The sequence below is a fragment of the Sphaerodactylus townsendi genome, linkage group LG10 (genome assembly GCF_021028975.2).
Source record: "Sphaerodactylus townsendi isolate TG3544 linkage group LG10, MPM_Stown_v2.3, whole genome shotgun sequence".
Lineage (NCBI taxonomy): Eukaryota > Metazoa > Chordata > Lepidosauria > Squamata > Sphaerodactylidae > Sphaerodactylus > Sphaerodactylus townsendi.
Genome location: NC_059434.1, coordinates 25,001,451 through 25,026,289, shown reverse-complemented (window position 1 = coordinate 25,026,289; position 24,839 = coordinate 25,001,451). Strand labels below are relative to the sequence as shown.

The window sequence follows — 24,839 nt, the reverse complement described above, 5'->3', positions numbered from 1 at the left end:
TCAGAAATAGAAGCTTCACTTCTACAAAGGCTTAAAACCTTTCCCAAACTTGCAATGAAAGATTGCAAGAAACTGTGGGATTTGACAGATCTGCTTTCAGAGATGGAGTCTGCAAAAGAAAACCCCGAGCTGCCAGGACTTGCATGTTTGGATCAGCATTTGACTCAAAGAGAAGTTATCGACAAGTTGCCCTTCCCCCTGAAAGAGCAATGGGGTAAAGAAGTTTTTAATTACAAAGAGAACCATCAGCAAAGGTATCCACCATATTCATATCTTGTAAGATTTATATCAAGACTGGCTAAAGAAAGAAATGATCCTCAAACAGGATTCCCTTCTTTGTACCAAGGTGTTAGAGAAGAGAAGAAGTCGTTCCAAGAGTTTAAAGGTAAACCTCAAGTTATGGTTAGGAAGACAGAGACAAATACAAACTCAGTTAAACAATTCTCAAGTAAGCCATTGGAAATTATGTGTCCAGTTCATAAAAAATTGCACAACCTCAATGACTGCAAAGAGTTCAGAGAAATGCCATATGAAGAGCGCCTGTCCTACATAAAGCAACAGAAACTGTGTTTTAAATGTTGCTCTTTCAAGAACCATATGGCCAACGAATGCAAAAGAAAGGTAAAGTGCCAAGAATGCTCCAGTGAACAGCATTGTTCAGCATTGCATCGCACAAAACCACTTCAGTTACCAAAGAAAGAGACCAAAGAGGCAGAAAATATCCTGGAGAAACCATCACAACCAAAGGAGGACAGAACGGCAACAGCGACATGCACTGCCATGTGCGATGGAACAAAAAAGATACGTACTTGCCATCCGATTTGTCTCGCAGATGTTTACTCAAAAGCTTCACCGCATCAAGCCCAACGTATGTATGTGGTATTAGACGCACAAAGCGATACGTCATTAGCCACTCCAGAGTTTTTTGAGATGTTTAACATACGCTCAGAAGAGATAGAATATGTCATGACCACATGTAGTGGAAATCAAATCATGACAGGAAGAACAGCACCAGGATTTGTTCTGCAATCAACTGATGGGACAGAGCAATTTAAACTACCCACTCTCCTTGAATGTCAACATATTCCTAAAGACGAAAGACAAATCCCAACAAGAAGCATCGCCACGCATCACAAGCACCTGGAGTCCATAGCAGACAAGATACCAGAGCTTGACCCAAATGCTAATATTCTGCTGCTTATCAGCACAGATTGTCCAGAGGTGTTCGTAGTCAAAGAGCAAGTGAAAGGTCCCCCAGGAATGCCATTTGCTCAGAGCTTAGGGCTGGGGTGGACCATTCTAGGCCCAGTTTGTTTGAACCACAAAAGAATACCTGAACATGCTGACACTTTCTGCATGGGTTTTATGCCAAATGGACGACCCACGCAGATGTTAGACTGCCCAAATCACATCCAGATACAACATCATAGAATAGAGGAGTTGGAGTCATCAGTGTTTAAAATTACAATCCATGATGACCAGCCAGCCTTGTCCATAGAAGACAAACGTTTCCTAGCCATAATGGAAAGAGAGTGTCAGCAGGATGAGCAAAATTGGATCGCACCTTTACCCTTCAAAGAACCCAGAGACAAGTTACCAAATAATCGTGTCATGGCACTGCAACATTTGAAAGAACTACAAAGAAACATGGAAAAAAAACCCCCAGTATTTAGAGCATGATGAATCCATCAGTAATTCATCTGATAACAGTGTACCTGATGCTCCTGTGATCATCAGCAGGGCAGAAAAACGAAGTCTTGTACAGAAAAGCAAAAATCAGCTCGCTGTAAAATCAAGGCAAGTGAGAAGAGATGGTACTGAATCAGAACCTGAGATAGATGATTTGATGCCTAAGTTGATTGTTACATCCTCTGTGCAGCAAGAGGAGAGATGTGCACCAGGAAAGGAGATAGAAAACATCTCAGATCCAGAAGATGATCTCATAGTAAACAGTTGGCACTCTGAGAGGTGTTCCAGACATGTCACAGAATCGAATGTTGTTCTGGACAAGTTCGAGAAAATAACAGGTCAACACAAACAGGAAGTAAAAATGAAAATATCCTCTCTCAGAAACACACAAGAATTTCTAAAGCAGGAAGGCTGCAAATGGCTTTTCAATCCACCACATGCATCCCATATGGGAGGAGCATGGGAGAGAATGATAGGGATAATAAAAAGACTCCTGGATGCTATGCTTTTGAATGTTAGCAATCTCACACATGAAGTCTTAGTTACATTGATGGCAGAAGTAGTCTCTATACTCAATAGTCAGCCTTTAACGCCAATTTCATCAGACCCAGAAAATCCAAGCATTTTAACACCAGCAATTTTGTTAACTTTTAAAACTCCAGAGTGGACTGATATAACTATAGCCTCAGATTTAAAAGGAATACACTACAAACAATGGCAACAGGTGCAGTCTTTGGCTAATGCATTCTGGAAGAGATGGAAGAGAGAATATTTGCCATTGTTACAAAAAAGAAGCAACTGGGAAGAACCCCAACCAGATCTTCAAGTAGGAGACGTGGTCTTGATGAAGGAAAAAGAATCTTCACGAAGGTTCTGGCCATTGGCCATTGTGATAGAAGTAGTTCCAGGAGAGGACCACAGAGTGCGTAAGGTTAAAATAAAGACAACTAACGCAACAGGTGAAGAAGAGACTTTGCTGAAATTGATAAGCCACAGTTCAGCTTTCCAGGAGCAAGACGGAGATGGCTGCCTTCCTTTACATGATGCGGCAGCTCAACTCAACAAACATATTCTAGAAATAACTCTGAAAGCTTCAGACCCCACAGTGTGGCAACAGACAAACATGAAAGGAGAGACTTCTCTCTTGGTAGCGGTGGATAAATGTCTTGTGGAAAACGTCCATTTTCTGCTACTTAATGACTTTAACCCTGATTTTAAGAATGAAGATGGAGATTCTTCTTTATTCAGAGTTCCTGAATGTTGAACTTTAGTGAACCACAAGCAGTTTGAATTCTGCAATCAAGATTGTCAGAAGTTTATAGCTAGCATAGAAGTTTATAGTTATAGTTAGCATAGAAATTTACAGTTAGCATAGTTGATATTATGTATTAGGGATAGATAGTTATTAAGAGTAGTACAGTAAGAATAGTTAAGTATAGTTAATGGAAGTTGATAAAGGTAAAACTTCCAGAGGAAGTTTTAGGCGGGAGTGTCATGCCCCCACAGACCCTTTAAGATTTAGTTTCCCTTTATATAGAATGGGTTTAGCTATGTTTTGTATAGTATTCAATGGGAGGGAACCTAATTTAGTTCTGTCCCTTTAAGAAGCCCTAGGGCTGGTGTTCTATGGCAGTTATTACCCAGCAACCCGTCTGGTTTTGGCAGTTAGGTGCCAACGGAAGCTGGGTGACAGCAACAAGTTAGACAGTCCAAGATGTTATAGACTCTCAGTATTTAACAGTCAAAGATGTTATAGATTCACAGTATAGATGTTATAGTCTCACAGTGTTTACAATAAATTCCAGACTCCAGAAAGTTTCTGCAACAAAGTAACCTTTATTTAGTTAGACCCGGGAGGAGTCAGGGTCTGTCAACATTGTTACAATTAAAGCTTTAAGTATTGAACTGTTAACTGAATCAGTGAGTCTTACATTCTGCTTTGGCCGGGTGCAGGGCACCTAAATAACCACCTGGGGAGCAGAACAGAGGTGTCACACATTGAAGGCCTGGGTAAAAAGGAAGGTTTTAACTAAGCGCCAAAATCCATAAAGTGTCGGCACCTGGCAAATTTCTGCAGGGAGGCTGTTCCACAGCATGAGGCCTGCCACAGGAAAAGCCCTCCCGTGTGCCCCCTCCCGCTGCACCTCGGCAGCAGATGGGATCACCAGGAGGGCCTCCCCACCTGAAATCAGTGCATAAGCCAGTTCATTTGGGTACGGGTGCACCTTTAGATAGGTGGGACCCAAGCCATTTAGGGCTTTATATATGATTGTCAATCCCTTGAATTGGGCCCAATAGTGAATAGGGAGCCAGTGCAGTTCTTCCAGTGTGTCCTAGTGTGTCCTGGGGTGCCTTCCTCGGACTCCCTTTTTTGTGTTCTCAGGATGTCTTATCTCATCTGGGTGGAACGGACCGGTTTCAACAAACAAAACTGCCATCACACAGAGGATTCGAAACTCTAGAAGGCACCGATTCTTCACCAATTCTTTTTCTTTTCAAGTTTAACCAGTAAGGGCAAACCATGAGTGAATTGAAGGATTAAACCTCTTCTCTCCCCCCCGCTCCACACCCCACATATAAGACCTCCAATCTAAATCAGAGTCTCACAGAGTTTCTAGTTTTATTGTTAAAATGTTGGCAAGATCCATTAACAGACAAGTCTTCCGGTGCAATCTTGAAAATACTTCCCTGCAGGTCAACCCAACTGTTATCTATTTGAGTAGGATTCTGAACAGTCCTGCTCGGGACGGCACTGTCAATCTCCATGATTTATATCTGCGTGGGAATTTCCCAGAGGGAATAACAGGAAAATTATAGTTCCTTTTTTTTATTTTTCCAGATTATTTCTGCTTTTGATTGAAAATTACTTTAAAAAAAAAAGAAAAAAAAGACTGACAGGTTCACTCAAAAGCTCAGAAGACAACAATGTATTTAATTGGAGTTTGGTTTTTGAAATAAGACCAGATCTGACTCTCTCTCTCTTTTTTTTTAGTATTTGCATCTGGGTCCTTGAAAGAACGAGTGTCCATTTGCTTCCCGGCATTAATTTTCAGTCTGTAGTATTTTTTTTAAAAAACAAATCTCTTTGCAATGACATGTCCTTGCTCATATAAACGAGTGGAGTGGCCAATTTAGAGGAACCGATATAGAGGAGCCAATAATTAGGGTCCATTCAGCTCTAATTCTCCTTGAATAGTCAATAGAAGAGACACATCTGCCATGCCTCTCAAGAGAAGCAGCACCTCTTCTCTATTTTATTACGCTGATAACGAGGCCAGCACAGAAAGACACTTGTGCATTTTCCTAAATCCATTACGGCAGGTGCCGACACCACTGAAAGGAAAAGGCAAAACGTTCTCAAATGACTGGGCCCGTGGAACCTGAGCCGCACTGACAGAATGCATAAGACTGTCTTCATTGTGCGGAAGTAGGGATGAGTACCACACGGGAAGAGCACGGCAAATGCTTTCAGCTTTCCTACTGCATGCCAACATCTCAATCCAGACTGAAGGGCATCCTCAGGCTCCTGCGTGCACTATAGGCCTTTAGAGGCTTGCCCAAAGCAGCTGAGGGGGAAGAGCACTCTAAAGACAATGTGTGACCACAAAAAAGTCCTGCCTCTAACTGGCGCTTGCCTCACCTCTGCAGACAAGGGGCGCAGGGAGCAGAGATTGGGAAGATGACCTTAGCTGGGGGGCTGGCCAGTTCACAAGGAGGTGGACCTTCAGCAGGGGCATAAGGAGGCAAACTGTAGCCCTGGGCAAAACCTGAGTTGGATGCCCCCCCCCCCATTGACAGCAACTTGGGGGGTCCCATCACGACAGTCTCCGGATGATACTCTGAAATTTTGGTGCTGATACATCCAAAAATGCGCCCGCTGCAGGAACATCCCAGACATTTGCCCAAGAATCTTTGTTCTGCATTGAGTTTTCTGAATTGCTGTCAATGGGGGTTGCAGGCTGGGGGGGGGCACATTTCTGAAGGCACAGTCTCAAAGCTTTCAGGATCTCATAAGGAGACTGCCCTGATGATACCCCCCAGGTTTGGTGCAGTTTGGTTCAGGGGGGCCAAAGTTATGGACCCTCAAAACTGTAGCCCCCATCTCCTATTAGCTCCCATTGGAAACAATGGGGGATGGGGCACCTCCTTTGGGAGTCCATAACTTTGGACTCCCTGAACCAAACCTCACCAAACTTGGGGGGGTAGCATAACACCAGTCTCCTGATGATATGCTGAAATTTTGGTGCCGCTAGCCTAAGAACTGCACCCCCTGCAGGCCAAAAATGGAAAACCACTAAAAATACCCAAAACGAACCCTGCATTTTGATGCCCCCCACAAGGTGGTGGCCTGGGCAGCTGCCCACCTTGCCCAACGGGCATTATGCCCCTGACCTCCAGGCAACTCAGGTCCCAAGTATTTTATGGTCTTAAAGGGAAGAGCTGACGCTTTGAATTCTGCCCAGAAGCAAATAATTGACAAAATTCTTTCAGAACTTGAATGATCCATGTATCTGTGGTAACACAACATCAGTACATAGTCTAAGATGAGAAACAGATATGAGAGACACTGGGTAAATAGAAAACCGCTGATACCCTAGACAAATCAAAGGCAATGCAAATCAGTTTTATAAAAATACATGCATCAGTTTTATTTTACTAGTGTTGTACAAATTCTCAGGTTATACAAAACAATTTTATATCTCCAGACGTCAGTCCTGATATAACTTACAGTGTGGCTAAGTTCAGCATAACAGCACTTGAAATACATTGCAGGATGGTCTGTGCAACAAAGTAGCCTTACAGTTATCCCTTCCACCTTTCTGGGGTTAGGGGCATGGTGCCTGCCTCCCCCCCCCCCACCCCCCATGATCTGGAAATTCATTTTAAACATTTTTGGCCCTCACTTCAGAGCAGCGAACAAGTCTGAATTTTTTCTTTTAACTTTAAAAAATAAATTGTGTTTATTTGTGGCATTAAAAGATAAAATATGTTGGTATTAAACAATATTATACATATATTTTATGCATTCCTGAGTTTCTAAACTTTTTCTGGGTCAACTGCTGGCCTTCATTTGTCATTTGCGGCTTCTGCAAAACTTCCCCAAAATCCCCTTTTAATTTCTCATGCCGACCCATGGTATATCAAAACCACGGTGGGGATAGTCATGATGTGGAAGAGATAACTGTAGAGATAACCCTTTGTAGAGATAACGTTTATGCAACTGCTTCCTCAAGCAAGTTGAGACCACCAGACACATTCTATTGTACTGCTCCAACCACAAAAAGCAGAGAAGACTATTTATTGAGCTTCATATCAACAGATGCTCACCTATCTCCGACTCGGACAAGATTCGGCTGCTTTTAAACGACTGTAACTTTGGATGAACCGAAGATGTGGATAAATTTCTTGTCTCTATTTTACCAAATGTATAAACTGAACAATTTTAATATGTTATTACCCTTGATCTTTTATCTATGCCATTAAAGGTTAATGAATGGATGACAACTGTAGTGTCTTTTTATAACCATCTACCTTTTATAGTATTTTAAGTTTTTTTTAAATCCCTTTTATCCCTTGTAGTACTTATGCTTACTACTTTAATGTGTTTCCTCCATTATCTTCTATCCTTCACTTCTGGTTTCTTATGCTGGTCTATGCTGATCTTAAATATTGGATTGACTGACTGATGACTTGCATAATCGTGAAGCAAGAGAAAATATGAAGGTGTGGAGGGGCTGCAGCTTAATGACAGAGAATCTGCTTGGCATGTAGAAGGCCCCGGGGTCATCCTCTGGCATCTCCGTTTAAAAGGGGTAGTTACATGCTTTGAAAGACCACCTCTTACCCTGAGAACCTGGAGCACTGCTACCAGTTTGAGCAGACAGTACTGACTTTCACAGACCAATAGTCTGACACAATACAACACAGCTTCATGTGGGGTGCTGTCTGGTTTCCGGGCTGTATGGCCGTGTTCTAGCAGCATTCTCCTCTGAAGATGCCAGCCACAGATGCAGGCGAAACATCAGGAGAGAATGCTGCTAGAACACGGCCATACAGCCCGGAAACCACACAGCACCCCAGTGATTCCGGCCGTGAAAGCCTTCGACAATACAGCTTCATGTGTTTATGAATGAACAGGATTAAAAGTCAATACTATCTCCTGCATGGCATCCCCAAACTTTTTTTTTGAAGGTAGGGTCTTTGTGAAGCAAGTGTATGTATTCCTTTTAATTTGCTCAGAGATCATTTATCTTGTCTTTTATGAGGCAACCATTTGGTTTTGTCAGGTTTCGGTTTGTTACTGGTAAGGCACCAGGCTTTGGGTGACCTTTTCACAGACTGATATCCATTTTTTTCCCTGTGTACTCAACACACATAAATTATGTTGGACAGGCATGTACCAAGGGCTATTAAACCTGCCTATAAAATAATTCAGTGAGCTTTCCAGGGCACACGGTAGCTAAGCTTCAGTGAACTTTACTGTTCCAGTTACATAGTGAATATGTTTGATTTAAGTGCTTACTTTATTATAGTTCTCTGGGATGGCCAAGTCCTGCTGCATCTCAGTCTCCATGGGGCTGCTCAGTAAAACATCTGCCTCCAAACTAGCGTTTGACTCCCCAGTTGTCTTCACTGAAACTGTCATTTGTGAGGGTTGGCCAAATTTTATATTCTTGGCCAACTGTTGCTGAAAAACAACATAAACTGTATGTTAGAAGGTACATAAACATCAATTGAAACTGGGGAAGAGATTGAATGGGCTCTTTTCATTTGTAGTTTTATACAGGTTTTTTGTGGTGGGATAATAACATAGCTCTATCGTTTAAAGAACCTACCTGGAAAAAAACCCTGACCTGGATTGTCCAGGAAGCAGAGTCAACCCTGGAAAGTATGTGAATGGGAGACCTAAAAGGAATACCAAGGTCATGATGTGGGAGCTGTGTGAAGAAAGTGTTATTATGCCATAGGCTGAACAGCCTTGTATTGTATTGTTTTCATACCTGAAACTGTCTGGAGCTGAGAGAGAACTGATCTTATCATTTCTTTTTCTTTCCTTTTAATAAAATTTTTAAATCTCAGCTGTTTGAGAGTACTGGCTTCGGTACATTACTGGTAAGGCTTTGGGGAACCTTTTCACAGGCTGGCAATGACAAATTTCTCTTGCCCTGAAAACCCCATCAGGAGTCACCACGAGTGAGATGTGATTTGATGGCAAACCAATAACTAACTAACAAAATCAAAAGAGGACAGGCCTGGATAGCCCAGGGTAACCAGATCACATCTGATCCTGGAAGCTAAGCAGAGTTGGTCTTGGTTATTATTTGGATGGGAAGCGTCCAAGGATTTCCTGGGTTTCCACAGGGAGGCAAGCAAGAGCAAACCACCTCTGACCATCCCTTGCTTTGAAAGAACGATGAGGTCACCAGAAGTCAGCTGTGATTTGATGGCATAGAAAACAGCAGCCCCTCAAGGAATATTTTCCTGCCTTTTAAAACCATTTGGTCTGATTTAAATGGGATGCTGAGCAAGCGGGTGCTGTGGCAAGGAAATGGTGGCGGTAGCCCCTGGCACTGGTGTCTGGACTGCCTCTCCTTGTGGCCCACCACTGCCTTTTCTTACTGATGCAAGAGCAGCAATTGCCCAAGTGATGAGTTGAGGAACAGGAGGAGGAAGAGACTGCTCTGCTAACACCTGAACCACTCCTACTCCTCTTGCTGGTTCCTCAGAAAGGCATTACATTCTCCTCCTCACAAGAAGAGAGATGCTGCTCGTTAATTGGACTGCCCTCTTTACGGCTGTCGCCTCCTCCTTGTAAAGAAGGCAACCCAGGTATGAGTGCAGTGGTCACAGTGGCCAATTCAGGGTTGGGAAGTACGTGATTTCAGGGGCAGAGCCTAGGAAGGGCAGGATTTGGGGAGAGGAGGGACCTCAGCTGGGTATAATGCCATAGAGTTCAACCTCAAAAGCAGGCATTTTCTCCAGGAGAACTGAACGTTGTCGCCTGGAGATCAACTGTAATAGCAAGAGCTCCCCAGGTGCCACCTGAAGGTTGGCAACCCTAACAGTGGCAGCTTATTCTTATTCTTATTATTCCCCTCCTCTTTATGGGAGTTTCACTAAATTTTCCTCATGGTGTCTGGAAAATCCCCCTCCTTCCTTAGAGATGGCTGATGTGTTAAGCAGAAGCACAGAAAGATGTCACATGGCTGACTCACAACTTCTTCTGTCTCAACTTCTTCTAAAATATAGACCCTTGCAGATTTCATTTAGGGCTGGGGGTGCAATATGGCTCATTGGAGAAACCCACAGGTCCCTGTTGGAAATGAAGGACTCTGCACCGCCTCTTAACCACAGACTTTAGAGGAGGATTTGGCTAGGGAGACAGAGGCGTCAAGGCACTGGGCCTCCTTTTGCTACTGCTCTGACACTATTCCTTTGCTGTGCAGATATCTATTTTCAGAAAACTTTCTTTCTCCTTTTTAGACCTCCACTCACACACACACTTTCTTCTCCATCTTGCAACCATGAGGGCAAGTCACGGGTCCTAGTTGGTTAGACTAGATTAGGAAACTATAGTTACTCTGTCCTATCCAAAAATGAAGTTCCTATAATAAATAAAGTATATTAGTTTGATTAGATAAAATGCTCCAAGTAATTTTCTTCCTGGCACACACAGGTGGGGTTTGCTGCCCAAAATAGCCTTTGAGAAGTCTGCTGAATTACCAGATATATAAAACAGTTCCCTGAAATACCTGTGGGTTTCTTTGATAGGCCAAAGAGCCCCTCCTCTGGCCCGTTTCAGGTTGGGAAAATGGACAGAGGCCCTTCTCTATGACCTTTGCAGTCCTGATCCAACTTGCACATCATGTGCATGGAGGAGAACCTGCAGCTCACACCTGACTGTTGTATAGAGTGGGGATCACAGATCCAACCCATGGGCTTTGTCATGTCTGTGTCAACCACTCACAACATCACCTTCTATATAAACCATCATTTATAACCACCCAAAGTCATGAGACACAGGACTGTCTCTTTTTTAGTAATGATATTCACTCTACCAAAAGAGTATCTCTTATGGCTGCGCTTGAAAGAAATTAAAAATTGGACGTGCATTTGATATGATATTTAAATTCTTTTAAAGCATACTGAACAGGCGAGTAGAAAAATGTAGCATTTGTTGTTCTGAAATAGCTAAATGAATCATACCCAGCTAGAGGAGAAGAGACTGCTAATTATTTTTATTTTGTAAATTACAGATATTTCCCCACAAGGTCTGGTTTTCCTGCCTGTCATCTGATGTGTGAAAATCTACAGGAAATGAATGCTCGAGCAAAGGATATGTGCTGAACTTTTTTAAACATGAGATTGTCTGATACGCAGAAATATTTCCAATATATGTAAAGGTACTCCTCCAAACAGAGGAAAGATAAAATATACTACAGAAGAAATGAGATTAAATTAAAGCAGAATCATGACTCATCTGGATCAGGTCAAGATATTGCATTGTCTCTGAGAAGAAATGAATAAACCACTGAAACGAATTAACTGCAAAGAAACCAGAGACAAAGTTTTAGAACCTTGTGGTGGGTTTTCCGGGCTGTGTGGCCGTGGTCTGGTGGATCTTGTTCTTAACATTTCGCCTGCATCTGTGGCTAGCATCTTCAGAGGTGTATCACAGAGGGAAGTCTGTTACACACTGTGTCCGGTGAGAAGGGAATGTTTAGTGGGATATATATTGTCCATGTCCCGGGGATGAGGGTGGGGGGCGACCAATCAGTAAGTGTTTGGGTGGAATCAGTTGAATCTGGACGTGAAAGCCTTCGACAATACATTTTAGAATCTTATTTAGATCAAGTAGTTGACTGCAGCGAAAGCAAGACCAAAAATTGATATTGCTATGGACAGAGAGAGATGAAAACCCTTTTTGTTCTGGTGTTTATCCCCTTCTCCTCTTCCCAAGGAGGATCCCGAAGTGACTGATGATATTGTTATTCTGTCCTCTATTTTATTCTTATAACAACATCCTTGTGAAGTAGGTGAGCCTGGGAGTCGGGATTTGAATCTGGGTCTGCCAGATCCTAGTTTAGCACGGTAACCATTCCACCACCCTTTATGGGAATTTCACATTCCACATCCAAGTTCATGCTAAGCAGGAAGAATGAGCTGAGTCTTCAAGATAGTTTATAAATATTTTGCATCCCTATGATGAACTCCTTCCACCCAGAACCATTTAATACAACCTACCAGGCGGATTTGGGGCCATCACACAGTGAATTTGCTCTCCCCTCATGCTGATGAGAATCACCCACAAAGTCACTCCTTAGTCTTCTCCCACACAGATATATTGGTCTAGTTTTGTGTCCAAAGTGGAAGGATTTTTTTTTAATCCACTCGTCTTTCCCAAATTTCCACTTTCCAGGTTTCCCCTTGCTCGGCTGCAAGCTTTCTCAAATCTGGTTTGGTACAATCTTTAGAAAAGATTGCAGTCAAAATGCTTTTGCATGCTGTGTAGATGAGAAGGAGTGTATTTTTGCTGGGGGGGGGGGCTCCCCACTCATCAGCACCATTTCCCTTGCGTTAGTCACCTGCCATATGTCACTTTGCAAATGAAAGTGACATGTCACTCTTGCTCAAAACTGGTACAGTGATATGTCAATAGCTGTTTTTTAAAAGCCTTCCCCAGACTCTCTAGTGGTGTTGGGGAGAGTTTATTTATTTATTTATTTCCATTTATATCCCACCGACTCTCCAAAAAGGACTCGGAGCGGTTTCCAGCCCTGTGGGCTGGAGTAAGGCCCCTTCCGCACACGCAAAATAATGTGTTTTCAAACCACTTTCACAACTGTTTGCAAGTGGATTTTGCCATTCCGCACAGCTTCAAAGAGCACTGAAAGCAGTTTGAAAGTGCATTATTCTGCATGTGCGGAATGAGCCTAAGAAAAGTGTTGGGGGAAATATTATGTGGATGCTTTATTGCTACAGCTGTGGAAGGAACATGGAAAATTCCTGCCCAAATGATCCTGAATCATACTACAAATTGAACTAATTTCCAAAGGACTAGGAAATTCACCTTGAGGATATTAATTCTCATGATGAGTGTCACACAGACATGACTACTGCTGGACCCTCTAGGAGACTCTAGCACCTTGGGCCTTTTAAAGCTCTCCTATAAAATATTTCCATTCAGAACTTCTGTTTGTCTGCTTTCTCTCAACATCTTCGAGAGCTGATGACAAGCATTAAATGTCAGTTCGGCAAACAGATCATTAAAACTTTGCCGTGTTGCTCCATTCTGTTATTAGCTTGCGATGACATTTTCTTTTAATAGCAAGCCTAGACTCTTAAATAGCCGTGCAAAACAATAGCCTGTTAGAATGTTCTTCAGCTAGTGATGAAACTGCTACACGGGTAAAGTTTGCAGTCTTGCTCTTTCCAAATAAAAATATTCACATTGTGCACTGCGAAAGTGATAGCTTTTAGTTATTCATATGAAAATGTAGGTGTTGGAAATATTGGTGAGATTTTGTCTGCTTGTTTCAAGCTTCTTCCATTTTCATATTTGGCATAATAAGCAAATTCAGTACATTAATTCTAAGGCAATCTTCTAATAGGGATGCACAAAAATGCATTATTTCTTTCCCCAAAAAATGTTGTTTTTCTACCTATTTTTATTGAGATGTTCCCAATTTCTTTTCTACTATGTACCATTTATATGCAATTGATGTAAAGATGATATTGAAAATGTATTAATTTCTATGGAATAAAATTGTACAAGGAAGCAGAAAATGATACCTGAGTACAGAAACTGGTTTGATTTGTACAGGCAGAAGGGAAACCAAAGCAAGGGGCTGGATTCAGTGGTAGGATTAAAATAATTTAACAACCGGTTCTGAAAAGACTCAATGGTGGGATTACAACCAGTTCTCTGAACTAGACAAAAAATTAGCTACCGGTTCTACCAAGTAGGTGCAAATAGGCTGAATCCCACCACTGGTTGGATCCCATGAATTGGCCATTGCTCCATCCCCATAACATTATGCTTTTCCCCAACCTTACCTGTACAAACAATAAGGTGAAGTGGATTCAAGACAACTCACAAAGTGGTGACAGTATAATATGCAGAATGAGATCTTCTGGGTTACAGGAAGAACTAGACACCGATATTATTTTCTCAGCAGAAGATCCATATTGTTTGCAAGGTGTGTCTTGTCCTTGAGTCCTCTTCTTTGAAAATCACTTTTATTTGAGACTACTTAATGATTATTTATAAACTCAACATGGCAAAGTCTAACTTCTGCCCTGTGTGTACTAACAGACATGTAGGATCAAAATAGATGCACCACTGGGAGATTAGTGATTGGAACTTCTCTCTATTTTAAAAATGGTCCTGATTCACATGATGTCTGTAGAAGAAGGGTGGAGAGGTTCAGTGCTTCCCTCTCACCAGTTTTGGTATCTGAAAAGACCCATGCATACAATAACTAGATGTGGAAAGGGGGAAACGACTCTTTTTCTCTTTGCCTGTCTTTTCCCCCATTGCAAAGCTAATAACAAAACAAAGACTGTTTCAAGGACTGTTTTGGAAGAATTAAATCTCTTGTCTCCCAGTACCACGGTCCCGGTCTGAATCTTGGTCCTCACAGAAGTTATTAGTCTTTTTTAATATACCAGGAAGATATAACTATGGATTTCCCAATCTCATTCCTTTTTAGGCCTATATTTTCTCAAGCAATATACTTACAAGTAAATACACCCATACTTAATCAAAGTATGCTTTAAAAAAGATATTTGTGTTTGTAAAGTATGATTTTTGGCTCTTGTGCTTTTCAAGCTCTATGGGAAATAGGATATATGTTTCTTGAACTTTTTTTTTGCCTTAGCTTCATTTAGCTGTTAATTATTCAAACCTGATTTAATGAAGATTTAACTTCATTACAGCCTCCAGTGACTAGAGCGGACATGTATTATGATTACCGGTGATTCTAAATTTGGAAGAGAGAAGCCATTCCTGTTCATAGAACTTGCAGGCAGAAAGAGAAATACACATTTCAAGCAACAGAAAAAGTGAAGTTTAAGGGTATGCTTAAACAATTAAAACTATATTTATGGAGCAAAAAATAATAGTCATGGCTATGCATGCTGCCAGAAAGCCCTCCATGGGGCTTAATGGACTTATGCCACCGTAAAGGGTGTAAGTCCAGGCCCTGGGCTGCAGCATAACTGGAGCGGAAAAGCTGGAGTGGAAGCCGACTAACATGGACACCTCTGCCGCATCCCAGCAGCAATGCACGAGCACTGGTGCAGTGCTTAGTGCCACATTTGGGTGTCCTGGGAGGCCACAGCATCCACCAGCTAGCATGTTTGCCTCTCCACTGGGGTAAGTGCCCCAGGGAGGGGAAATCCACTGGTGCAGGCCCACACTGCCTACACAAGATGATCGCCCCCAGCCTCTGGATAGGTGTGTATGTGTGCAGAGGCATATATAGGCAAACTGGAGCCTGGGGACAAAACCTGAGTTTGGCGGCCCCCTGGTATGGGCGGCCACCCTCCCCCACCATGACCAAACAATTATTTTTTTGTACCAGCTCACAAAATGCCTCCCATCCCCAGCAAAACATACATGGCTCTCTCCCCACCAACTCTCTTTCCTAATTTTCTCCTCACACCAACCCTATGAGGAAGGTTGTTAGCCTGAGAAACAGCTCCAAGCCAGTGCAAGTGGGTATTAAGCATGTAAAGCTCTCACAAATCACCCCCAGCAAACATTTACCAAACAAATGTCAGCATCATCTCTCACAAAATATCTCCAGTGGAATCCACCCCCACACAGCATCACTTACAATGGTGTTTAAACTAGGGAGCCCAGATTCTTCTTTTAAATCCACCTTGAAGGAAGAATCTGGTGTCCACAGTTAAAACAAATGATACAGTTTTGGGGTGAATTCTCCCTCACCCTGAAACAGCATAACTTTCAGTGTTTAAACTGGGGACCTCCCATTCTCCCCTTAAATCCATACTGAAGGGGGTGGATTTAAAAGGAGAATCTGAGGAAATTTGGAGGGTGCCTGCTGTCAGGGGTGCAATTGTTAAGCTAGCAGCACAAAAATGTCAGGATATCTTTAGGAGACTCTCCTGATGATACCACCCAGGTTTGGTGAAGTTTGGTTCAGGGGTCCCAGGTTATGGACCCTCAAAGGTGTAGCCCCATCTCCTATTAGCTCCCATTGGAAACAATGGGGGATGGGGCACCCTGAACCAAACCCCCTGAACCAAACCTCACCAAACCTGGGTGGTATCATCAGGAGAGCCTCCTGAAAAATCCCTGAGCCTTTGGTGCTGCTAGCCCCCTACAGGCCCCAAAATGAAAAAACATTTTAAAATACCAAAAAACCACAAACGAACCTGCAATTTTTGCCCGGTGCAACACGCGCCCCCCGGCTCCCTGGTAGCCATGTTGGTGCAAAACTCAGATTTTGCACTGAGGTCCGTTTTCCCTAGCTATGCCTGTGTTTCATCCTAAAGAATAGTTTTTAAAGGGTATGTTTTTGGAACCAAAGGGGGGGGGGCAATGTGGAACTCCATGGAGGAAATGTGTTATTTCCCACCTCAAAATATTTTTAAAAGTTTGTGCAGAAAGAACAACTGGATAAATGGATGATGGGTTTGATCCAGCAGATCTGTTCTTATGAATTATAATGAAACATTGTGAATGTTCTTATGAATTATAGTAAAACAGAAACCACTTTGTGTTTCTTGGGTCACACATCCAGCTACCACAAAGCAACAGATCAAACTGCAGCAAAACACAACACACATCATAGTGGGCTCAAAGTTGGTCTAACTTTGGTCTATCCTCCAACTTCAAAGCTGGAGGACGGAATTTGAAAATGGCACTTATTTTTAGTATGGTCTCCATTCTGTAAGTTGATGAGGAACGGCTTGCAAACCTGGATCCATCTTAACACTCTCTTGACGGTATGGCCCCTTCCACAGTGATAGGCACAGCATAAAACATGGAATAACGACTGTATGGAAATGGAAGGCATGAATCCATTCCACAAGACTTTGAACCGTTGTACCTCTAGAGTCCCACTGGTTGCTACTTCTTACCTGAAGAGTTTTGACTTTGCCTAGGATGTTTTCCTGTGACATTGCTTGAACAGACTCTTCACTCTCTGCTCGCCCATCAGGTATGAAAATACTGTCATGGGAAAAAGCCCGTGTTCCCATACTATAACCAGAAGACCTGAAAGATAAGCACAGATAGGATTTTATTTTATAAAAGTGCCTCAAATGGCAAGTCCAACCAACCATAACCAAGTCTTTTCTCATTCCCTGCATTGTGTTCCCTAATATTTATTTATTCTAATATGTATTTCACCCATTGTTGAAGTATCAAAGTGAAGGAAAACACATTTAAACTATATTTATTTTACAGCTGTTTGCCACATCAACATGGAGGTAATGGGCATGAAAGATATTTCTGCAATCCACAAATCATTATTTGCCTTATTCCACAAACCTACTAGTTTTTGTAGACTGAAGTACAGAATCTAATGGATTCAGATGAATGCTCAATATTGATTACAAATTATTCCTTCCCTTCCCTTGGTAAGCTCAGTGAATTATACATGACTTCCTTTCTCCATCTTCACAATAATTCAGTGAGGTCAGTTATGCTGATGAAATGTGATTGGCCCAAGATCTACAAATGAGCTTCATGACTTAGCAGAGATTTGAATGTGGGTCTTCTCAGGCTCAATCTTTCACACTCACCAGTATATCACATTGTCTGTCTGCAGTACCTCTGTCTAACATAGAAGTCTGCCACTGGAACAATTTTTTGAATATAATTTGAAATTTGGACTCAGACAGCATCTGCAAAGGCATTTTCTGTGAATGGAGTCTGACATTTTATGCCAACCTCAGCCACATAAACTGATTTGTTTTGCCTCTGTTCTGGGCACCTCTCTAGTGTAAGCATATTCACCTACAGTGACGCAAGAGATTTCCAAATATAGGGGATTTATATGCACCACGGCCCTGCTGTGCTCTTGCACAAAGCCAATCCAAAGCATTATTCTTGTTCAAAAAAGCTTGAGTTGTCACTTATTTTAGGAGTGTAGAAATCTTCCTTCCCTGCCACATTGAGGCACTCAGAAATAGAAACAAGAAAAATACAGAAGAATGTAACATTCTACAATGTCTTGATTATGAAATTCTTTTGAACCTTTGTGCCTTATTATTTATACCTTTTCTGGAAATAATAATGTCAACAGTGAGAACAGCTGGTGAGTGTCATTTGATTTTTTTTAAAATGCTGAAAATTAACAGTGCATGTGAATCCAAGTATACGCCTGGAGCAGGCTGAAACTATATGCTTTAACTACCCATTTATATAAATGCCATGGTAATACCATGACAACAGTTGCCATGACATATGTGAGTGGCTCCTCAGCTCAGTGTGATTTCTCCATCTAAGGCTGAGTTCACCCCTGCATTTTATTAGAAATTGAACATGGGCATTAACATGGTTGAATGTGCCTCTGACAGCAACTGAGTTAATAAATCCTTTTGTTTACAATCCCATGCTTCAAAGAAATTGTGAGAAAATGCTGGGATAAGTCTTAGTGTATAGCTGGAATATCTACAGAAGTAGGTATTCAGTACTACACAACCACCTATCTGGACAATGGGAATAATTCTTTTCTTTTTTTTTCAGGAGAAGTCATAAGCTCGATTCATCCCAGCTTCTGCTAGAGAACTTCTGTTCATTTGGGGGGAAGGGGTGTGTGTCCACAAATAATTCCCATATATGCAGCCTTCTGCATGAGATCCCACAATATTCCTAACTTCATAACTTGTCCTCTCCTGACCCTCAAAAGAATTACGCATGAAACACTGTTCCAGGGGCAGAATTCTTTGGATTCCTCCAACGTCTTCTTATTGAGTCTACACAACAGGTACAAGCTACTTGTTCATAATTTGCATGCATACTGTGCCCCTATTCACACATAGATATTAATAATTTGAGTTTTTGTTACCTGATCCCTCGTTAATTGCAGAATGTGTGAACTGGGTGATTAATTTGAGATGGCTGTTCTGGACAAGTGGTAATGGCTTCCTATCTGCTAACATCATGAGACAATAGAGATAAAACCACAGGAACATTTACTTAGCATTACCCATTGAATAGCAAGCTTCCTCAAAGAGAAATTGGACTGCTAACTTTTCTGTTCTTCTTGGACCCCTGTGACTGTGAAAGTTGCATAACAAACAGAGCAGGTATGGCTGTCCTCTACCCTGTATCTCCCATGTGAATACTGCTTGCACACGTTACATTAATGTTCCTTTTCCTTACAGTCTGATTGCAGTAACCCTCCTGGAATTGTTTGTGGGAGATGGTGTCTAAAGTCCTTGGCCAGTGAACGTGTAAGTGTTCCAGGGTGACAAATATTACTCTCTTCCTTTCATATCCTTTTTTGTCTTCCCTGGTTGTTGTGGTTTCTTTGTGCAAAGAACTCCATTGTCCAAGTTCCCATTGTCATTTTCTGAACCCCATGAGATGGAGAATGATGCCTGTCTCAAGCCACACCATCTTGACACAGGAGTTCTGTGATGAGGTTTATGTAATTTGGATAAAGTGCCACGATTGTGGAATTATTTGGAATCCTGGTCTTTCAGGCCATTTCTGCACTGGGTTTGTTACATGATGGGAGCGTAACAATCGAATGAACAGATGGAGTGGGTAGGTTGCTCTCTGGATGACATAGGCCCCTTCCGCACATGCAAAATAATGCGTTTTCAAACCACTTTCACAACTGTTTGCAAGTGGATTTTGCTATTCCGCACAGCTTCAATGGATTTTGCTATTCCGCACAGCACTGAAAGCAGTTTGAAAGTGCATTATTCTGCATGTGCGGAATGAACCATAATTAATGTCAAATTGAGACTATTTTGTCTTTATAAAAGCAACTTGAGTACCAGGGCAAGGTAAGTGTTAAGCCATGGCACTGAAATGAAGGAAGGACATTTATGAAAGATCTGTAAACACATTACCCAATTATGACTTACTAATGCTAAAAGAAGCACAGTAAGAGATGACATGTTATATCTTTCACATTAAAACAGAAACTGTACCTTGAGGAATAGCTTATGCATTACAAGTTTGCTTTTGCAAATATGTTTCTTTTGCAGAACACTGCAATAAAACAAGGACTTTATTTTTTACATCATACATATGAACAGTTGATGTACAACAGGATATCCTTAAGGTCTAGAAATGCCACCTCTGTTAAAATGAGAAGGGCTCTGGCACACAGACCCAAGACTTTTTATAATGGCTTAAGTCTCACTCTGACGTTCATGAGGTTGGTGCAACTTGACTCATTAATAGTCTGTGATTCAATTCTCATTCAACATGGGCTGCAGAAAAATAAATAGCCTGCCCTTTATGTTAATATTTAAATGTCACATATTCATCACTGAAACTAGGATAGGGAGCATGATGTTTCCTCAGGGTTGTACACCAGTTGGAAGTCTAAAGAGTCTAGTCAAATATAAACAGTTCCTTGCAATGTTTTGACATACATTATTCACATGCACAGACTTTCAAAACTGTCCCCTTAACTATATCACTGCATAGGTCCTGTTATATCTTGCACAGATAATGGTGGTCTTAGTGTAGCAAGTTCTCATAGCTCAACTCATGATATAAGATTGGTGGTCTTAGTGTAGCAAGTTCTCATAGCTCAACTCATGATATAAGAAAGGTGGATATATGGCAGGCTGTGATCCACTCTTGGATTACTGACAAATTTATGATGGACCAACTTGTACATGCTGATTGCTGGGATTCTTGCAAATAATGCTAGAATATGTGGTCTTTGGTCCAAGGGCCAAACTAGATGATTTGTTCTTCAGTAAGATCTGAGTTTCAACACCCTGACTCGTATATATCTATTATCTATATATCTATTATCTAGTTTGGTTCTAGTCCACCAAGTGGACTAGGATATAAGGAGTGTTCAGTGGATAGGTTTGGAACAGATGAAGGGAACTAGGGACTAAGGGCTATGGTCACCAGATTCTGTAGCAGAATGGTCTGATGAACAGAGTTGTACACTTCGCTCTGGTAGAAGAAAGAACAACACGTTTTGGGACAATAGCAACAGAGAGATGTCCAGAGATACTGAACACTGAGAGAGGGGGCTTCTTATAGGGAACAAGGGACCCTCAGGGTTATGCAGAGTGGTCCTTAATCTCCCAGGATAAAGAGGATTCCTGTCTTTTTGGGGAAAGACAAGAGGCAGATATCAACCTTAAGTGTTGAGTCATTAATTTAATAGTTGAGGCACTAGCTTGATGGGACAAGCTTGGGAGTTGATTACAGCTTCTGTACCATTGACAAGGTGAATGAAATGGTCATCAGAGAGATTAGCCAGAGGAAGAAGTTTTTGGTTTATACAATATTGACAGGAATGCTTCGGACAAACACATTACCAATTTGCCTTTGGAGGGTGTATAGTCCAGGGCTGTAGATGCAAATGCTCTCCAGGGCAGGGGTATTTTGTTCTCCTTTAGGAAGGATGTAGTGGCTATTTGCAAGGCAGATGTGAGTGAAGGCAAGTCCAGACAAGATTTCACTGTGTCCTTGTGGGTACATTAGTCAATGCACAGAATGGGTTCCACATTTTGGCACTGCACCGCTAGGCACCTCGAGGGTTGGCAGGATGGGTAGAGGCACCACTATTGGTAGGATAGGTAGGCAGGATGGCAGAGGCACAGGATGGATACAGCCCCACCTTCCCACCATGGATTGGTCTGGTAACACCAAGGAGGTAGACCAGGCTCAGCGGTAGGGCGTGTGTATGTGGGTGGGTAGAAGGGGCAATTAGTGTGCTCCCAGTCATGTGGTACTCAGGACAAATGCCCTGGCTTGTCCCACCCAAAATATGCCCCTGTTCCTGGGAATATTAGGAAACTGGGAACTATATATCCTAAGGTTCCTGATATTCAGATGTTGCTTTACATGTTCACAATAGTATCTTTGGCATAAGAAATCGGGAAATGTCGTTTTCAGGACTCTGAAATTCTTGCTAGGAACATTACTCAGATCCTGGTACCTGTGCAACCAGGCTTTAATAGATCCCTCAATCATTAAGACTCTCCTAAAATTAAGACTCTGCTACATTTTGAGGAAAGGAAAGGGACTGTGGGGCTGGGAAAAATTCATGAAGGGCTGGGGGAAGAACTTAGGCCGTTTCCGCATGGCCGTGGAGGCGCCTCCAAGCCGGCAGAATTCTCGCTAAGCGTGGAAGTGAATGCTCGCATGGGAAGCATGTGGGCCGGCCTCACTCAGACAGGCCGGCAGAGCGAGCGAAGCGGCTCCGCCGCGGAGGCCCGCCTCTTCCCGTCCCACTCACCGTGGCCCCGTCGTCAGCCTGCTGCAGCCAGGGGCTGGAGGACAGCGTGGGCGGGGCTTCAACGGCCAGCAGGCCGACGACGGGGACACGGTGAGTGGAACGGGGAAGGGAAACAGCGTGTTCCCGGTGGGTGCCTGTTACGCTTTTATCGCATCGCCCGAGGAACCGCGCTGTTGGGCGAAAAAACAACCCTTTAAAGGGTTGTTTTTTTCCGGCCCGACAACTGCCCGCCCACAGAGAGAGGGCCGGAATCCAGGTTACCGGAGCTGCTCGCTTGTTGCAGCTTGGCGCCGCCTGTGCGAATGGCTCCCTGGGGACGGCGTTTATCCTGTCCCCAGGGCGCCATTAATGGGCCGTGCGGAAACGGCCTTAGATACCATCACACACCTAATGAAGTCACTGGCTGTACAATAAAGGAAAACTTCAGAATGGGCTCGAAGTAGAACCATCAATTATCCATTATTTGGAAGGAGGGAATTAATTGTTTTGCTTGAAATCATTAGTAACAGAACTGGTGAAGGTCTCATCCATCATGAACTGTGTTTTTCCCCCCTCATGCAACTAAACAATCATAATTGCATGAAAATGTTCAATTGTAATGAGGAAAGGAGGTCCTGTCTCCTTTATTCATCTTTGGTAAAGTGCCTAAATACCTATATTATACAGAACTCCTGTAGCTCCTGAAAGACTAACAAGATTTAGCAAAAAGGCTACTCTGTGTGGCTTGAGTATAAATGTATCTCGTAAAAGCATACCACCTAGGTCTCTGATGGAGAGAGCTCTGACTCAAAACACCTCATGCTGAAGTAAATGTTTTTAGTGTTCAAAGTGCCGCTTGACTCCCGCTTAAGTTTGCTGTTAACAGGCTAATACATTTCCTCTGGATTTACTCAACAACCATACGTGCTTTAGTAACCATGGTATTATGAAGTTAAATACACAAACATTTCAAGAATTTCTCACAGATTATGAACAGACAGGATGCAGAAGCAACAGGACAAATTCACTTCAGAGAAGTCTAACTAGGGAAGGTCTTAGTTCAGTAGAATTTCTCTCAAATAATTACTTATAGGTTTATCAACAGTGTTCCTAATCTGAAAGATGCAGCGCTGACAATGGGTTTTAAATGCAAATATTTATGGCTGAATCTCGAATACTCGCCACACCTACAATTATCCTTTCGGATCAGCTCAATACAAAAAAGGTCTACCACAGCAAAACCATATCGCGCTTTTACCTCAAGCCATCGTTTGTCTCTTCGTCGGAAGAGAGTATGCCATTGCAGATATTTCCAAAGGAATGGCTGGGCTTCAGCTTGGCATCCTCGCGATCCGGTGTCACCTCCCGTTTTTTCCTCCGATTGAAAAACTTCTTGAAAGGCTGGAATTTGTTTGACTTTTTCTTGTCTGCAGATAACAAGACAAGCAGGCACAACAGAGCTTATCAGTGCTAACCCTCAGAGCAAAAGGGTGTATAAGAAGGCAGTTAGTTAAGCACTCGGCAAGGAAAAATGAGGCCAGAGAGCAGGAACCCTAAGCAGACGATGTGCTTAGAATTTCAATGTATTGCTGCCGCTTTCCATCAGTAGTGACAAAGCACCACTAAAGCCATTAAAACATCTGCTCTCAAGTTCTATTTACATCCACTGTCAGAGCAGGCTAATTTTTAGAAGAAGGGACAAAAAGGGACAAAAACTAATTGCAACAGCATAACATTGCACTAGGCATCCAAAGTGGGATTCATCTTTTTTTTAAGGCTTGCTGCAAAATACATCTCTGTCTCCATTGTGCTGAAGGAGTGACGTCTACAGCAGGTGCTAGACTTCACAGTTCAAAGAGCAGATCTGCAAATGACTTTATGATCTGCTATTTGATTGGTGCTGTCAGTGCCCAAGATTCCTATAGGCAAACAAAAAGGTTAGTTACAACAGAGGTTTGGACGAACTGTGCTGGGCTTGCCCGAGACATTAATTCAAGGTTTGTTATCTTGCGTCATCATCGTGCTTCCAGTTTGCATCTCAGCACCTTGGGCGTTGTCTCTTACTCCGCGGAAATAATCTTCTGGCTATATAAGCAGGCATTGACCATGGTGGGGTTTCCATAAAATCCATTACTATAAGATAGCAACAATACTATAAGATAGCAATCTGAGACTTTTAAGGAAACAACAACTGAATGAAATCTGCTGGTGACCTTCTGCCGCTGTGCTATAGAGGGTGTCTTAACATACTGCATCTGTGCATGGTTCGCCAGTTGCACTGTGGCAGATAGGAAGGCGCTCCATAGGGTGATCACTACTGCCCAGGGGATTATTGGCTCTCTCCCCTCTTTGGAAGAACTTTATAATTCCCGCTGTCTAAAGAAAGTTCAGAATATTCTGAAGGACCTGTCTCATCCGGCATACTTTCTTTTTGAAATGTTACCATCTGGCAGACGATACAGGATTACAAAAACAAGAACAAATAGGCTTAGAGACAGCTTCTATTCTAGAGCTGTGGCTATGCTGAACTCCATGGTTTCGTGTTGATGTGTTTGGGGCTGTGTAGGGATGAGTGGAGGAAGGGGAATGTGTGGATGGGGTGTGAGGTCTGAAACAGTGGGCTTCGGGGAATGCTTGTAAATTTCATTGTGAGTGCACAATGACAATAAATGCTTCTTATTGTATCTTATTTAACTTGATGAAAGAACCAACATGCAGTTAGGGAGACAGGAAGCCCAATCCTGT

General features: G+C 42.4%; 1 protein-coding gene across 3 annotated transcripts in view; it reads right to left on the bottom strand.

Moving 5' to 3' along the window:
* CRACD (capping protein inhibiting regulator of actin dynamics) overlaps nucleotides 1–24,839 on the bottom strand; it is a 172,276-nt gene that overhangs the window by 47,805 nt on the left and 99,632 nt on the right. For 2 of the 3 annotated variants that reach the window (XM_048509829.1, XM_048509827.1), the window contains 3 exons: nucleotides 23,353–23,521; nucleotides 16,801–16,936; nucleotides 8,213–8,377 (listed from right to left, as the gene is read on the bottom strand). In XM_048509829.1, coding sequence (XP_048365786.1) covers nucleotides 8,213–8,377; nucleotides 16,801–16,920 — 285 coding nt within the window. In that variant the 5' untranslated portion in view covers nucleotides 16,921–16,936; nucleotides 23,353–23,521. The remainder of the gene's footprint in view (nucleotides 1–8,212; nucleotides 8,378–16,800; nucleotides 16,937–23,352; nucleotides 23,522–24,839) is intronic. The other variant, XM_048509828.1, reaches the window with a different exon arrangement.